Below are 18,233 nucleotides of genomic sequence, written 5' to 3'. Positions count from 1 at the left end.
CCAGGAATTCCAGGACATGGCTAATCTCTGAACTCTCAATACAGATAATTAGAAATAGCTGTGGGAGCAGTCAGTGTGGTCATTAGCAATTCTGCACCAGGGCTCCAGCCAGGAAGTAGCTGTGCTGCTGTCTTGGACACAGAAGGGAGCTACTTCCTCCCCCTTGCTTCCTCCCTCCTTCCCCAGAGTATCTGTGTGGCCCTTGGAGCTATGCTGCTGCATCTTCACTCTTGCAGCCTTGGGAACGAAGGGACACAGCCCAGTCTGTTTCTTCTCTGTGGCATTCAGCAGTGGTGTCTTTTATGAGCTGGTGAGAAAATTGATGGAAGTGTTAGTTGTGTAGCAAGCAGGGAGCTGGCTTTCAGCAGGTGAGCGTAACAGGTATCATTTATCCTGAAGAGCAGAAAAGAGATGCATAGCAAAAATAAGAACTCATCAATACCATAATGTGATTATTATAATGAGGAGAACTTGTTATTCCTGGTCTTGCTGTGTAATCCTTGTCTGCCTCTCCAGATATAACTAACACTTGTTTGCTCACTCACTGAATGTGATAGTGGTGTAAATTACAGAAGTACCAGTCAAACTTGATATAGATCTTTTGTCACCATTACCTCATATGTACAACACCCTGTGAGAGTTTCAGGTAGGTGACTTTTAGTAATGAGACTGTTGTCATGGGGTAATCTGCATTCAAACCAACTCATGCTATTTGCTAGGAATGCATCAAATACATTCACTATGTGTTATGTTCATTGTGCCAGCAACTACTCTCAACCCCTGTTCACCAGAATTTGTTTTAATTTTAAAAAGTGAAATTTTTATACATAAAAATGCAAATGAAACCCCAAAAATGTGGGCAAAGTATAGTGAAATGTTTTCCAGTCCGCACAGTGCTGGGGCCAACGGATCTGATGGGCACGAATGGATGCTATCTGGTTCATTAGAGAGCTTACTCATGTATAGTTACTGTCATGATTTCAGTATCAGTAGTAACTGGTTTTTACCTTGTATGCAGAGGAAATAGGAGGTCACATAATTATTTTATCACATATTACCTTAAATATCTCCTATGTGATACTACTTCCCTTTTTTTTTATTCTTATGAAACCTTTAAGTATAGCAGCACCATATCTCTTTTGTAATCAAAATACCAGAACTAGCCTACCTTGTGGAGGTCATGGACCCCCTCAGTACCTCATGAAGAAACAGCTGAGCTTGAAGAGTGCACAGCTCATCTTAGAATGGCTTTTCTTTCAGTTTACTGAATGACGTCTCTGGGACAGCTCCTGTCAGATGAGTGTGGTTTGAGCACAGAACTTTAGAGAGCATCATACTACCTATTCTTTCCAATCTGACTCAACTAGGAAAGGTAATGAAGAACATTGGACATGCCTGACTTCGGTATCTTCTTAGATCTCCAGCTTTTGAGAGACTAAAATTGTTGGTAGCTGAAAAATCTTTGTGCAGGATGCATGGCAAAAAGCTTGTTAAATTTCCTCTTTTTAAATGTCCTCACTCCATGTGACTACTGTAGTCAACTGATGTTTGATGCTTTTGCAAAAAAGTACAATCATAAGCTCTCTTTCTAATGTATTGTCTATGCTAAGAAGGCTCATTAATTCACACTTATTGAATGAAGAAATTAGAAATGGTAAACACAAGGCAACACCCGTGGCAGCAGTTGGAGCAAGGAGCAAACAGGACCTCAGAGTGTGTTGGGAAATGAGGTTTCTTTATAAAAAGGAATGTAGAAAATAGGATAACCTTTAAAGAGCTGGCACCAGTTCCTTATCATTTCACTGTGCTGTAACTACATTAATTTAACAGCCTTTTCACAGAGCATTTTGTGCCTGAACTATGTTGTTTCATATATGTGTAATCAGCAATATAAGATGCATGACTTACTGACATGGCTTGTAGAAGCATTAGAAATATGGATGATGGGGATAAAAATACAAAGTTTCAAAGAAAGGTTAAAACAAGTCTTATGGAGACTGCAGCTGCCTGAACCATTTGAACTAGGGATATTAATACAGCCTGGAGGATAGAAGGTCATTTGGCTTCCTTCCCAATCTTGGCTAGCCACTTAATCTCTATACAATACACAGTATTGCTGTCCCACAAGTTATTCTGGATTTTTTTTTAAATCAAGAGGCATTACTTTGTGTATTCTATTTAAGAGGAAAAGATTTGTAAGGGAATTCAGAAAGGTTTCTGGTAGTAGATTGACTAAATGTGATATGCAAATCACTTTAGACTTGCAGCTACCCATTGAAAATAGCTGTGTGCAATTGTCCAAGTCATCTGAGTGCACCCTGTAATTACAGAAGAATCCAGGCAGTCTTTAATTTTAGGCATTCATGCTTTTTATCCATGTTAACTGGACCTGACCACACTTCTAATCACCTATATTTCCAATAGATTGCCCAGATGTTTCATAGCTTTGCTGGAGCATTTTTTTTGCTCAGAAGGTTAGGTCATGCTAAGAGGAGCCCTTCTTCACTTGTATTGCTTCTTAGGAAGCATTTAGAACTTGCCTATCCAGAGCTCAAAGCCTATATGCTTTCTTTGGTAGAATCTCTTCGGCTGAAGCCTACTAAATGTCCCCAAACAATTAGGGCGTAATAAATCAGATCAGATTTGCATTTCATGCAGCTGTTGATAAAGGTGGGTAGGTGTAGGTAATCTTTGGAGGTTGCTTTTCGAGGTACCTTGATCAGATTTTACATTAATAAGGTCAGAGTTTAGATTTGCAGAGATGTGGCTTATGAAAAGCAGGTTCCTGATCAGATATCTGTGTCTAAATATAACCATGTAAAGGTACTGAGCTGTGAGATGTTTGCTCCGAGGAGGGGATGTGGGTCTCTGGTTAGTGATAAGCAGAAAGGATTGGAGAAAGCTGAGCTGGTTAAGGGGGAGCTGCTATTAAAAACAAAGCCATTCCCTTTGGTTTATCCAATATACTTATTTTAACTACTTCTGTCTTCAGTACTTAAGTTTATATACTGTATGGGCTGAATCTCAGTAATAAGCCACTCTGGCATGTTCCTGGTGTGCTATACCAATGACTTCTGAGAGGCAGGGGAGTATGTTGTGTGCTGAGGAAGAAGGGTGGAAAGAATGATGCTAAGGTCATATATTGCAGGCTTTCTTCCGTAGAGTTCCAGGCTACCTTCAAGCTGATTCATGTCTATAATTTATAATTCTGTGTTTTATAGACAAAATTATGACTCAGACAGTCATTGCTGTGGGCTCAGTAACATCAGCATAATGGGAATATCTTGTGTCAGTATTTTAACATCCTCAGGCTGTAATGAAGAGCGTATGATGTCATTGTTGCTTTTTACTGAAGACTTGGAGTCAAAGATCTAGTGAAATCTAATGGGGTGGTGCTTTTTTCCTCAGATAAACAAGAAACTGTTTTTAGTGAGAACAGATCACACACATTTCCCTGTGTGTCTTTACCATGGCTATTGTAGCGCGCTGTTATCTATGAGCAAAGGTCCTGTTCCTGGGGTGAGCTGAGGTTAATGGCTTGCAGGTGTCTAGTGTCTTTTAGGCTTGGCATGCCACTAATATCACAGATAATACATTTGCTCTCTAAATAACAATCCTGGTTTCTTTTTTTTCTTTGCTTAATGTCAGGTACTTTAATATTCATAGAAACGAGCCTCACTGGGTACTTCTGTACTTTCAGATAACCACATTGCCTGGTGCGCTTCCAGATCCTAGTCTCTTAATATTCCCAGTGCATGTACAGTAGTTCACTCATGAGCTTTCATTTTAAGTGAATGAACTGTTTTCACTCTCAAGAAGCCTGGGAACTACACTGGAAATAGTTTACCCTTGACACCTCTGTTCTGTGCACCACTATCCCAGCAAACTTTGTACCCTTACATTTTTCCATACTTCTTTTTGCCACTCCACATAGGGTATGTAAGGATGGTTATGTGCTTATGTTACAAAAAGCATCCCTCTTCTGGCCTGACTTTCAGTTCTTTCAAGATTTTTCAACTATACCACCCCACCTCCCCAATAGTTTCTTAGCAGCACCATGGAAGAGATCCAGGTCAAGTGCTGTGTGACGTGGGTATGGTATGTCAGCTCCAAAGGAAGTTAGTAACCCAGAGCACTGCAGGCCTGAGCTACTTGGCACCCCTTGACTCCGGAGCCAGGGGTTAATCTCTGGTGCAGATGCCTTTAGGATTTTGGATCCACTGATGGCATGCTGAAGGTAGACCTTGGGGCACTAGTGACCATGAGACACACTGTGACCATAAGATGGCAAGTTTTTCACCCTGTCTAACGAGCGCTACAGCTCAGTTTGATGTGCAGTCCCTATTCAATTTTCATATTTCTCCCTATGTTCATTCTGCATACACACTGATGGTGCATCTTCCTCCTGAAGGGTGCCATCCTATACAGGTTAACGTCTAAGTCTCCCCATGTGAAACCACATGCAGTTTTTCAGAGCTCAGCATGGGGGTTCTGCTGTAAGCACACTGGGAGACAGAGAAATCACCAAACTCTCCATCCTGCAGCTTGGAATTGTACATTAACAACCAGCATGTACACAAATAGCTCCCACGTATTTATGGACTGTGTTGAGGAAGAGAGGTGTGGCAGAAAAACTGAGACAGGTTCCACTGCCAAAATAATCAAGAGAAGTGAATAGTTTCCAAGGTGTTCATTCCCTAAATTGTTTTCCTTGTTTTCCTTTTTTTTTCCCCCCTGGCTTCAACAGAGCCAGAGATCTGAGAAATCAGAGTGCTTCTATTTTGATTTAATTCCACTTGGTGTGGTGTAGTAGGGAGGTATTACAAGTGAAGTTGCAGTGTAGCAAACCACAGAAGACTGCTTTTCATTTACCATGTCCTTATATCCCAAACTGAAAAGTAGTTAACACAGAATCCAAGATGAGATGCCAGAGATGGGTTCATGCCGTGTGTGAAATGGAAATGCATTTGTTTAGAGGAAAAAGCCACAATTCACTGATGCTGGTTGGATATGAAAATGGCAACTAAGTAGTTTTGAGTATGTCTAAGTGTTTGTTGTACTATTAACTAAACAATTGAACTGGACCTTCCAACATTCATTTTGGGTTTGCATTTAGGATAAAAATTCAGATTTGAGTTCATTTTCTCTGTTGCTGTTGGAGGTATGTGGATTTTTGGACCTAGTTCTGATTTTACCATAGGCCTTAGCACTTCTTATCTCTGGATATTGTTAGATGGGAGGAAGAGAAGGTTTTAGGTGTTAGTTAAAACTACAAAGATGGGTAAAGTTATCAAACTGGTGATGGGCTGGTGAAATACTGTAGGAAAGAGTGGGTTTGTATCTTGCATGTCTCTATAATAATAACATAATGAAAATTAGAGTTGGATATTATGTTCCAACACAAACATGACTTGCCTTTTTGTCTAGTCCTGTTGCTTAACTAAGGCTTTGTTTATTCCCGTTTCTGTGGTCTTTGGCAGGGGGACACACACAACCTCCACTTTCCATTTCTATCATACAATATAAAATGAGAATATTGGCATTTGATGGTCAGCTATTTGCTGAGGAAATATATTGGCCTCAATAAAAACACTTCTGTAATTGGGCAGTTGGTCCTTTTCCCAGTAACTGCAGATTGATAAATAGTAACTTGTTTATCTGAAACATCAATAAAGAGTAATCCAGCTTTATCCAGTTCCATAACACAAAGTTGGACTTCCATGGTGCGACTTTATGGATGAGGCAAAGCCAAGACAGCTTTCAGAGAAAAGTGGTTTTTTCTTGTGATGGTATTCAGCCACTGTGTTGCTTTTCTTTTATCTCCACTGACAGATTTTAAGAGAACAAAACATATTGTGGTGGCTGGTGCAGTGTGGTAATGTCTGCTGCTGATGGCCTGCTTTCTGAGCCCATTACACTTGTAGATTTATTACAGCCAGAGTATTTTAACCTGAAATATTCTGTACTGCTTCAATTTGAGTCATGTTTGGTTATGGACATTTATTACTAATCTAAAATCCTGTCTGACTGGACAAGGTCCAGGTTGGACAACTAAGCAGTGAAGCACCATAAGTGACAAGTATATGCTAAAATACTTCCTGTCTGGGTTTGAGTGCATCTGCATTAGCTGTTACATGAGAGATGCAGTAAAAGCTTTGTCTTTGGGGGAATCTTGAAAGAAACTGAAAAGTAGCTAAATAAAGAAAATGAAGTGGCAAAGAGTCTGAGTTGAAGTTCAGAACGCAGGAAGTTGTGGCTGGTGAGAATGATGTGAAGGTAGCTCCAAACCTACCATAGCGTCAGATGATGCAGTACCATCATGTCCTGCAGCCTTCCGTGCTCTAGCAGCTCATACTTTTCTAAGGAATATTACTTAGTTCACTGATTTGTTTTTAGCTGGCATTTGGAGCTACAGCTGCTACAACAGCAGTAAAACTTAGCCATGAGAATTCCTTAGTGTGCTGGTATGGCCAGTCAGTGCAGACAAGAGCAGTAGAAAGGTCACCTTGTTCACAGGATCAGAACTGGGCCACAGGCGTATGTTTAACTACAGCTGTGCCTCGCAACAGAATCCCTGAAGAACCTCTAGTGATCTTTGTATTTTAAAAGAGTTCTTCACAGATGGGCTGATTTTAAAATACCAGTTTCTGTAATCACTCTAACCCACCTGCTGAACATGGCATGTTCTGGACTTCAGTTGTTATGAGTAGGGAAACTGTTTCTTCTGTGCACCTGAGTGCATCCTTGTAATAAGTTATGTGACTAACAAAGAAGAATCCCACCATGTAGCAACAAGGGGAAGAAAGGTGGTTTTTCACCATTTAAACTCACAACAATATTAGACTATTTCTTTCAAAGCATTTCTTTTTCACTGCCCTCCTGTTGGAGCTGGGAGCGTTGCTACAGACAAATCAGAGATTTTTCTAGCTCAGCTCTGGGATTTCAATTGGGTGTTTATTAATATATCCATGCTCCCTGAAACATTGCTTCCTCGAGCAAACTCAGACTTGATGGAAATATGTGAAGACAAGATGTAAGGTTTCTGTCTGTTTCTGTTCCATAAGGATCTTGTACTGTACTTGTTACCAGTGACACAGCCACATTTATTTGTCAGTGACTCTTGTAGTAGGAGTGAGCATCAGGAAAGCCCTCTTCTCTCCTAACTACTTATGGCTCATTTTGTGAATTAGGATAGATGATTAAATTCTATCTCTCAGACTTCCTATTCTTTATCTGCATTTTGTTAAGTGCTCTGTGACATGCAGATGAAAGATACTGCGTTGGTAAAGAATATGGGAATGCAGACATGCATTCACATAAATGACTGCTAGCTGGGCACATCTCTTGGAATGCATCTCTTCCAATGTCCAGCTCTTGGAAAGCTGCCCATTCAGCCATTGCTGTTGCCACATTTAAGCCTCCCTCTCACGTACACATAAGCACATTCTTTATTTAGGGCTTGAGGACTATGTTAGTATTTCATCGATTTGATATAACTTTTGATAAGGGGATAAATCAAATCATAATTGTTAATTACATGTTCTCAATAAAGTATGTGTTGATGCATAGTATCAGAAAGACAACGGTGGTCAAAATACACTGATTCACTGCCTCATTGTTCTACAAATCCATCCACTGTGAAAAACATTTAACTCCTTAATAATCCCTTATCCAGGACTTTGAAACTTGCCATCCTATATGGTATCTTTCTACTTGACATAAAAAAGAAGGGGAGAATGGAAAATGTAAACCTATGTTCCTTTAATACTCTGAGGTTTTGGTTAATGACTGTGTCAAAGTATTGTTGAGAGACTTTGTTGCATAGCACTGCTCAGAACAGTTCATGTTTTCTCTTATAGAACATTGATATTACCAACTTCAGCAGCAGCTGGAGTGATGGGCTGGCCTTCTGCGCTCTCCTGCACACATACTTGCCTGCACATATTCCTTACCAGGAGCTCAACGGCCAAGATAAAGTAAGTTTTGTTGTACCTGCTCCTACACCATTTGTAGAATTCATGGTGAACATTATCCATTTTGATGGATATGTGGTGGAGATACAGTGTTGCAAGATCTTGATTGATGCAGTATGGGAGCAACAGTAAGAGCCAAGTGTCATTTGAGAACCTACAGAGCAAACTGACTGGATGAAAAGGGGAAGGAAACCAACAGTGAGCTCCCAAAGAGAAATGCAGGGACTACTAGATAAAGAGTTAGTGGCAAGTTGCTGGAATTCAGTGAGTGCTGCAGATAAACATGAAGACAGCATCCCTTTGGAAAGGCTAAAGCATTTCTGGACTCCCGAGTTAACAGCACACTTTAAAAGTGTGGCAGGCAGATCATTCATTGAGCTACTTGGACAGCAATGTATCTAAAAGTCTGACTATGTCAGCATATTCCATGTCTGTTAAGACCCTCACAAAGAGGAGGAACCTGGATTTCCTTAGACAACTAGTGTTACAATAAGAGTTATATTATATACAGGAATGTCTTATATTAGTTAACACCTCTTCAGAAGCCTTTCATTCATGACAAAGACAGAACCTCAGTGGCTTTTTTTGCCCAGTTGTAATCAGTTTCACAAGAACCTATTTGTCAAAAACAGAGGGCTGTAGCTTGGGCAAAAGTAGACGAGCTATTCAAAGACAAAGAACTTTTTTGTGAGTATACCTGACTAATACAAAAAAGTATCTGTGTGAAAGTACTGAATCTAGTGATTTTCAAATATACCTGCTCATTTAAACTTACTGATTAACCAGATGAAGGTAGAGTTCATGAATCGTACTTTGATGGTAGTCTTTTGAACTTTTGTTTTACAGAAGAGAAACCTGCTGTTAGCATTTCAAGCTGCTGAAAGTGTAGGCATCAAACCCAGCCTGGTGAGTAACCTTCTTTTAGCAAGGGAAGATTTACTCCATACACTGTTATAGAGCCATTGTTGCCATGTGGCCAGCCAGCTTGCACTGAAAATGTTCAGAGTGCTAGGGAAGGCTGCAGCACCATCTCTGAAAGTCCATAGTGTTAGGAGAACTTCCAGAAAGAAGAGTCATAGAATTAATATAATTTGAAGGAACTTCTGGAGGTCATCTAGTATTGAAATAAGAGTATTGATATGTCATTTCCTCTTGGAATCCAGAAGATTCCTATTTTCATGAGCAGACTTGCCTGTTAGACAATTTTCTTTTGGTTTAGTGTTTTAAGAAACAAAAGGATAAATAGTGTTTTAAGCTGTTTAAAAAGCCTTTTCCAAAATCAACAATATGATGACAAGGAAGAGATCAGTTTAATATGAAGGAAAAAGTATTTTGGGGTTCATAAGGTAAATGCAGAACCAAAGACATTTAAAGAAGCACCAATTTAAATAAAGAATTGATCTTTGATCGCATATGGAAAAATCTTTTCAGAATGTAAGATGTATATGGCTGTTTAAACACTTTGTTAATGAGTTTCAGAATTGCAGTAGGCCAGTAGTCATTCCCATGGGCTTTTATACTGTATGTGGCTTTAAGCAGCTCTGGAATGGCAGCAGTAGTAGTGTTCAACAGCCACAGCTACTCAAAGGACCTTGTGATGTTCCCAGTAGTGGTGCTTGACTAAGTTTTGCAATGTGTCTGTCCTGTGCAGGAACTCAGTGAGATGATGTACACGGACCGCCCAGACTGGCAGAGTGTGATGCAGTACGTCGCCCAGATTTACAAGTACTTTGAGACCTGAGACACAGAGCAAGAGGTGGACAGAAATGGGGAAGAGAACAAAGAATGCTACAGATGCACTCGATCACTTTAAAAATCCACTTGCTCCTCTTCCACAACCAACCTAAGCTCTTAGTTTGAAAGAAAGCTCTTCCATAGTTCTGATGACATCTGGGACTACAACCAAATAAATATCCATTGTCTATCTACACAAACCAAATTAATCTGTAATTTTATTCCCATGTGGAAATTGCAAAGCATTTTCAAATACACGTGGGATTTTCTGAAGAGGATCCCTTGTGCTAAACAATGTTTTCCTCCAACCAGACTCCACCAACAGGAGACCTGCTACAAAGTGAAGTTCTAAATCAGTGTGGACTATGCTGGCACTCAAGGGAGGCTGGGAGATTCACGTTAATACAAAAGCTCACAAAAATGCTCTTCTTGCCAAACCATGCTTAACTCATCCCAAATATGTGTTGTTTTCTTGCCTCCATGTATTTTATAAAACACCATGACAGATGCACATAAGTGTGTAGAACCTTAACCTGAGTTATTCTCACATGCCTGATTTAGTAAGTATACTAGTTTGCTTGTCATAGCTTTACCAGCAGGCTAATAACAGGGTTATTTGTAACTCAGAAACCATGTTCTGATCCATCATCAGTTAAAGTACTCTAAAAGAATCCTATTAGGTGCTGGGACTTCATTTCAGATCAAACAGAAGTCATCTCGTTGAGGAAAAATAGGTTTATTACTACAACTTCGTTACTTGATTACTGTGGGAAGCCAGAGCTTGGTTTCCCAGCTGACTGTGCAGGCACAGTTATCCTAGGAATACTGCAAATGCAATTTGCTGGCTTTAGTCTGCAAGGTGCCAGTAATCAGGTGGTGACTCTAAGCAATACAGTAACATCTCAGTAGTACATATTTGTGTGGATTGAGTGGAGTAACTTCTTTGTGTTGATCCTCTATAATCAGCACAGATGTGTAATTGCTGTGTAGAGGCATGACTCCTGAGGCATCCTGTGCTCTGTCCAATAAAATAGGATCCACAGAGCACTGTTAAATGCTTGGAAGTGACGTTACCCTGTAAAGGATCACAGCAATATATTAGTACCAGTGGAAGTTGCAACTTCACAAGTTACAAAGATTGTAACTGGAACTCCTCTGTGTGTCATGGAAATCTCTAAGGCGCCAGAGAATAGCTTTCCAGCTCGATGATACTGTTAGGAAAATGTCTGAAAGATACTGTTTAATTTCCATTATACCATTTCTCTTATTTCACCTCATGAAGTTAAATTTTCTATTGGTCTCCAAGGATAGCACGATCAAAGAGGCTGCTTGATTTGTTCTCAGAGCAGGTCTTGGAGAGCTGGCTTTATACAGGACCTCGTAGGAGCCTGTGTAGCTGCTTTAGATTATGCTGGTAGAAGAAAGTTGTTTAGTTAGCATGTTTAACCCTGTGACCAGACTTGACGCTTTGTGAATGTTAATTATAGGGAGCTAGGGATAATTTCTCTCTTACAAAAGAAAGAATAGTGCGTGCTCACTGCTCTTAACTCCTGAAAAAAGGCTCATGAAATAGAAACAAAAGTTTCTTCTTTCACAGAAGAAACTTGGTTTCAGGTTTTCTGGGGCTTTCTTTACAGGCAGCTGATCTCAGCCTCTCGCTTCCCCACAGTGCTCTGTTGTTTGTTTTTCTTAGTACTATTTAATTAGTAAACAACCTATTTCAGACTTTGGTTTTCTCACAGCAAAATACAGGATTAATGGATAGGTGATAGTATTGAACAGAAAGGAAGTTGGACGAATGCAAGAAGAGCATCACTTGCTCTTAGTCTTAGTCTGACATTTATTCTAATTCATTACCCCCAGGAAAGTCTGATTCCAATCTTTTGAGAGTCTGTGTGATAAAAAAGGACAGTGGCAAGCACTTACGGTGCCCTTGCACTCTTTGTGTCATCCTATACTGTGAGAAAGCAGTTGTAAATGCTGGCCAGAGTTAATTCTTTGAAAGAGAGTGCTTTCTAGATTGAATTAACTCTCCAGTATTTTTCAGCATAAACTCTGCCATCCCTAGAGAACATAGGATGAGTTGCTTTGAGTGTTCTCAGATGCAAGCGTTCTGTTATGTGATAAGATGGAAGAGAAAAATAGCTGCTAAACAGAGTTCATTTCGGAAGGCAGTTACACTGCAGAGCTCCATTGCCTTGTGGCTGCAGCAGCTCTTGTCCCTTGAGGTATCCATTGGCAGACATCCCAATTCTCTCCAACAGGCTGTGGTTCAAAGCATAGTGAAGTCAACACAGAAATTCCATATTCCTCAGTGGGCTTTGGATCGGGCACTTGCAGGGATGAGAAAAACTGTTTTAATTCCCTAGCTTCTGGTAAACATTTCAGAGTCAGAGGGTTCCACTGGATCTAAAAAGGAAAGATAATCTTAACCCTCTGCTCACAGGGAGAGCGTGTGCTCCGTGTGACTGTCAGATGTGCACTCAATACATGTGCTATCTAATGTGTCGGCATCACTTGCTTCCAGCGCTGTTCTGACATTTATTCTAATCTGGTTCTTCAAGACTTATTCTAACCTACAAACCATTTTTGATGGAGCAACTTTTTGGTTTTTTCCCCAAATGATTTTTGCAAAGTTCCTGTCATCTCTTTGCAGCTTATTCTCCTGTGTCCCCAGCAGCACAGACCAAACACTAATTCTACCCAATTCTTATGGTATATTCTTAACATTTTTTTACGTATCTAGGAGTTAGAACAAGGAGCCATCTGTCAGGAGGGAGTAATATTCAGTTTCACTGTTTGCTCAATGTTACTTTTCAGTCCTCAAACCTGCAAAACTTCTCATTTTGAAATGCTGATACTTTGAGACTGAGAGGTGATCTTTAAGTTTATTCTTTGAGATTGAGAATGTTGTTTATTTGTTCATTTAACTGTTACAATACTGTGTATTTTTCTTCTCCCTTTTGAATCTTGCACAGTTACGTTTCTAGCCCTGGATTTTCAGAAATTACTGTTTTTTCTTCATGCTGCCTTAAAATTTGAATATGAATGAAAATTTGTCCCACCCAAGATGCTGCAGACCAGAAAATCTACAGGCCCTGTAAGACATCTCAAATTTGAACTGTAAAATTAAAGTCTTAGCTGCCTTTACAATTAGAGAGTTTGCTGATTAAGTTAAGCTAGAGGGTATAGGGATAGTCATCATAGGAGTTCTGAGAATCCTTTGAAATGTCCTAGAATGGAACATGTGATGATATGACATGGATGGATCAATGTGTTTTATCAGTTACAGTTTGCCTAAATCCTTTCTGACTCTGCCTCTTAGGAGTATTGCATCTTTCCCTGATGCAGGCAGATGAAATCTCTTCACCATGTCACCATATGCTCCCTAAATATACATTCACTCTTCAACATACCTGCACATACTTGTATGTGTGTACCTGGGGAGTCTTTCGGACTACAAGAAACCAAATAGCTGATTTTGGATGAGCACGTGAGAAGAATGGTTAGGATGGGGATTTCAGTGAAGTTCCATGGAGGGTTATCGTATTGTGTGACTGTTGTACCATAGCTGCTAGAGAGGAAAGGAGATTGAAGTGTGGAAAGTATACAGTCTGGCTCCCAGAGCTTCTGGTGGGTCATAGAAGGTACAAGTTGTTTCATGGCTTGGGAAGGTACAGAGGTGTTGAGAGGCGAGCCCAGAGTCAGCCCTCTGAGAAGGTTTTCTAGGAAGGCTGATGAGCTGTTTCTGAAAGTACACAAGGAAACTGAATGATGGAGTGGGAGTCCAGTGTGTGAGGAGAGGGGCATACATGGGACGTGTACCTAGGCCTTTGTGGACAGCAAAGGACATCAGCTTGAGAGCCCTTACTGTCTTCTTGAGTGACATTTCTCCTAAGAGTGCAGCCTGGGGTGGATCTAGGAAGACAAGGAGGGAAGAGAGCACGGAGCTTGCTGCCTTTGCCAGGTTCTCCTTCCTGTGCCTGTGACAGTCACGGAAATGCAAAGGGAACAAAGATTTCCTAGTCCTTCTGTGCTGCAGCAAGGCAGCTGTGGTGAGCAGAGTCATTTTTGACTTATGCACGTTCTCCAGTTTCCTCTCAGTGAGACACGTTCTCTTTGACTTTTGGCGGGTTTTCTTTTTATGTTCTGAAGTTGCTTTTAGAGGTTTTCTTCGGTTTTCTTGTTTTGTATCTGCAACCAGCACAAGTTTTATGTCCAAATAGGTGCATGCTGGCAGAATGATTTGGTCTTCCCCATTTGATTCCTGACCTGGAACTCTTCCAAATCTTTCTTTTTGCAGCACTTTCTCTCTTCCTTGGCAATGAAGTCTGAGCATTGGCTCACTGGTTGGTTTGTATCTCCCTCATCTTTCTGTGCTTTCGGTACCACGTCTTCCAGCAGGAAGCATCTGACGGGGCAGCTGTGTGGAAAGCTGTGCCTCATGTATCTGAGGAAAGGCAGGGTCTGTATGGGATGAGATTATGCATTTTCCTGTCAGGAGAGGGCTTTTGCCTGAAAAGACTCAGGGCACTGAGCATTAAAGCATTTTTATACCCAGCAATAACTTATACTATGCTAGACTGTATTGGTTTTTACCAACTCCAGTGCCATTTAGACTCACTCACCAATACGGTGTAGAATCAAGCTTATAACTGAACTGCAGTTACCATGTTTCTCAGCTGATGGTCTCTACATTTCTGACTCGCACATGTGCCAAGTTCCACTGGGCAGTGCTGGACACAATGTTTTTATTGATTGTGGGTCCAGGCTTGAGTTTGTCATCTGGGATAATCACCTCTAACAAGTGTTTTCGCTTTCTCTGTTGGGTACAGATGTTACATCATAATCTAATTTATACAAAGAGCACATTAGAATGTATATACTAGGCATTGCCAGATTTGGACATGCTAATATTTAAAGATTAACATTATTAAAATGTACGATGCAAAAATCTGTGTCATATTTCTAATAAATCTTTTTCTGTTTCTGATGTTAGTTGTAACGTTTCAAATCTCTGCATACAACCAGACTCTCGTGCAGTCTGCTAGGCAGCAGGACTCCCAGGAGAGACTTTAAAAGATGCTCGTGGTTCATTGATTCTCCTACACTGGTAGCAACGAAAATTTGGTCAATTGTCTTTTCATAAATACATCAAGTTCCATTTTTTTAAAGTAATTTATATGCATTTGGATGCCTTTCTCTGAAATTGTCTTGAGGTTGAGATTGTCTTGGGGATAAAGGAGTACAAGAGATCTCTCAGTTTCTGAAACAGAGCATCAAAGAGACAGTAGGGAATCATCCCAGTGCAAAGGTAAGAAAAGAGCATGGAAGAGACCAATGTGTCTGCATTGGGAGCTCGTAAGTGACTAGAGGCTTAAGAAAGAAGTGGCCAAAAAGTGGAAGTAAGGACTGGTGGTTGGAGTAAGTATAAAATTAAGGTTTTCATTTACATAATCCAAACTGCTTTGCCTTTCCCCACGTAAGCATTGTGTTTCAGTGCTGGATTTTTGATGCTGGGCTCATCCTTTCTTGTGGCAGTGTCACAGGCAGAGCAATGTTGTTTTGGTGGTTTGTCTGATCAGGGTAGCTTTATCTCCTGGACAAAGTGTGACCACGTGAAATGGCAAACTAGATTTCCTCCTTTTGTCCAGCTGCCACTGCACTTTATTTTGAAGGTTTGCTGTGCCTCACTTAGACTGAACTCAATATTTGCACCTCAGTTGTCTTCTGCAAAGGAATTCTCAGAACCAGCCCTTCTTGCTATCTGGAAATCTCACCATCACCAGGAATGCAGGCTCCTGTTGTGCTTAAAGTGTGAAAAGCAGGACTCTGAATACTCAAGTTCATCAGTTGTATGACCTCGGAATAAGGCAGTTCATGTCTGTCTGTCTAAATTCCCAATTCCTTGTGGATTTATTTTCACTATCCTTTGGTTTGTCCTTGTCTTTTTTGGCTATAAAACCTCTGCAGCAAGAGCTGTATTTGCTAGGAGTTTATAGAGCCTCCAGCCACAAACTAGAGTTAATACACAATATTATAATAGAACCAATTAATCAGATTGGATTGATTTTGAAATATTGTTTAGTCGTGATGAGGACAAATCCTGGTTGTCTCACCCTGCTCAGGGAAGCTGTGATTTATCTGGATTTCCCCTGTATTTGTAACACAAGTATCATGTAACCCAACCTGGTGACAGGTTGGCATTCAAAGCTGTGTGTCACCAACTGGCTCATTTCCATCTGCCTGTGACCCAGCCAGGTCTTGGCTGAGGTGTAAAGCTGGTAAGTCCTGTCAGCATGTTGCAGTAATTGCAGTAAGTGTGGGGTTTAGGGCTATTTTACCATGAATCAAACTGTTCAGGATGCTTGTAGGACATTCTCCTTCATGTCTGGCAGCACCCAGCAATTTTTGGATGGGGATAGATTCTTGAGTCCTGGGATGTGGAAAGGCAAAAATCCTTTCTGCCTTACAGACCAGCGAGCAAAGATTGCACATGATGAGTCTCAGTCCTATTCCCTGTCTATAAAGAGATATGAATCTGACAATGCTGTCAGAGTTAATCTGTTCTTTGTACGGCATGGAGATACCGGTAGGTAGCGAGATACCTGTCAGTGCAGCTGCTTTAGTTCATGTTTGCTTTGGTTTTAAGCAAATGATCAAACAAGATTATCTCTGGCTCTTTAAAAACCTCTCCCTGTAATCCTTCCTACAACACAAAGCTCTGCTGTCACAAACCATGCCTTCAAGTATCAGCCAAACAACTGCTCATAAAGAATATTTATGTTAAAATGGATCCACTGCTCCTCTGCCTGACTTCAGCAGGTTACCTGAGCAGTGCCAGTGCCTCTGCTGTGGTGAGCACATGCTGGGGAGCCAGCAAAAAGTAACAGCTCAGCAATCAGGATGGACAGTTGGAAAGGACGGAAGACAGTTCTTATCTTTGTCAGAATTTGCTGTATTGGCCATTTTTAACTGTATTAATGTCTGTGAATTCTCTTGTTATCTTACAGAAAATAGAATCTGCTTAGGAACAATTGATTCTGAGGACCTGCTGTCTCCCACTACCAGACTTGGTGTTCCATTACTGAAGTAAGCTGTTAGCTGCTTACAGGCTGTGCTGCCTCGACTCTTTTCAGAACACACTCCAGATGCTTTTATTTATTCCTTGGGAAGAGCTGGGTTCTCTGTGGAGATGTCAGTGAGTAATAAGTGCCGGTATGTTCACAAGTGGTTCGGCAAGAGGCTGAAAATAAGAGGTGAGGCCAATATTTTCTCGGGTTTATTTGTCCTGGTTGTAGATGGGGTGAGGTGACGATTCAAGACTGTGCTTAGTGCTTAGTACACTTTGATTGCCAAGTGTCTCCTAATACATAGAGAACATAGATTTGGGGTGGAATGACTAATTCCCTTCCTGACTGGTGCACGTTCTTCCATTTGAGATGGAGAGGGTTTTATTTGTATCACCACAGTGCCTCTGACCCCAGCATGAACCAGGACTTGCCTGTGAACACACGGACCAGCTCCAAACATGGATTCAGCGTTTCGAGGTTCATATTCAGCTGGAGCTCCTGGCAGAGACAGATGAAAGCAAGGTGCCATGACCTGATCTATCTTTGAAGCTGAAGACAAGGCAGATAGTGTAGTCTAAAGTTTAAAGCCCAGAATGAGCACTAGGAGCCTTGCATTCTCAAGACAGAGATCTTCCATGGGAATTGAGGCAGGTGTGCTAGTCACAATAAGCATAAGCAATACCAGTAGAATAAAAGTCTTCCAGGTGGAGACTCAATAGGCTCTAAAGGTCAGAACCAGATAGATGAAGTCTCATAGGTATAGCTTTTCAGAATTTGATGCTGGAAAACTATAGGCAGAAACTCTGGGAAGCAGGACCCTGAAGTAAATGTCACCCAGAAAAGATGGCAGTCAGATTACGGGGGCAATCAGTTGGTTTTTATTGAGCATAGCAGGAAGAAAATGAAAGCTGTAAAAGGCCAATGTGGGTAAACATTATTCACATATCTACAATGTGAACTGCTGTCCCTTCTTAAGTACATAGCAATGACCGAGGTTTTATCCTTACCCACACACACATCATGAGTTTAAGCTGGTTAAAGAGAAAGTAACAAGATTAAGAGAATTAACATGGGAGCAACATGATTTTTCTAACTTGCTTCATGCAGACAGCTGCACACCCTCTGTGCAAAGCCCCATTTTACCACTCCTTTTGGCTTTAATAAAGAAAGAGTATATAGTAATTGAAACCCTTGTTCCACCTTGATGTGCTATAATTTTTGTCTTCTCAGTCAGCTCATCCTTTCTCTCTCACTGCTCCCACACTCCAATCCAGGAAGCAAGCAAATTCCATACCCAACATTCTCCCAACAGGATCAAGCTCCTGGGAAGCGAGGCTACAACCATGGCTCTGCTTGGCTTTTTCAGTTATAAAATGTCTGTTATTTTCCTTGCCAAAATCAAAAGCGCAGCCAGGGCAGTTACAGTGGAGGCAGTGAGTGTGGCCTCTTGTGT

At 40.9% G+C, this 18,233-nt stretch overlaps 1 protein-coding gene across 7 annotated transcripts in view; it reads left to right on the top strand.

The window, feature by feature from the left end:
* SPECC1 (sperm antigen with calponin homology and coiled-coil domains 1) overlaps positions 1 to 14,700 on the top strand; it is a 98,074-nt gene extending 83,374 nt beyond the window's left edge. For all 7 annotated transcript variants that reach the window (XM_030472650.1, XM_030472651.1, XM_030472649.1 and 4 more), the window contains 3 exons: positions 7,860 to 7,976; positions 8,820 to 8,879; positions 9,625 to 14,700. In XM_030472650.1, coding sequence (XP_030328510.1) covers positions 7,860 to 7,976; positions 8,820 to 8,879; positions 9,625 to 9,714 — 267 coding nt within the window. In that variant the 3' untranslated portion in view covers positions 9,715 to 14,700. The remainder of the gene's footprint in view (positions 1 to 7,859; positions 7,977 to 8,819; positions 8,880 to 9,624) is intronic.
* Positions 14,701 to 18,233: the final 3,533 nt, after the last annotated feature.

Source organism: Strigops habroptila (assembly GCF_004027225.2).
Source record: "Strigops habroptila isolate Jane chromosome 13 unlocalized genomic scaffold, bStrHab1.2.pri S16, whole genome shotgun sequence".
Taxonomy (NCBI): Eukaryota; Metazoa; Chordata; class Aves; order Psittaciformes; family Psittacidae; genus Strigops; species Strigops habroptila.
The sequence above is the reverse complement of the archived record's forward strand: the minus strand, read 5'-3'. Positions and strand labels throughout refer to the sequence as shown.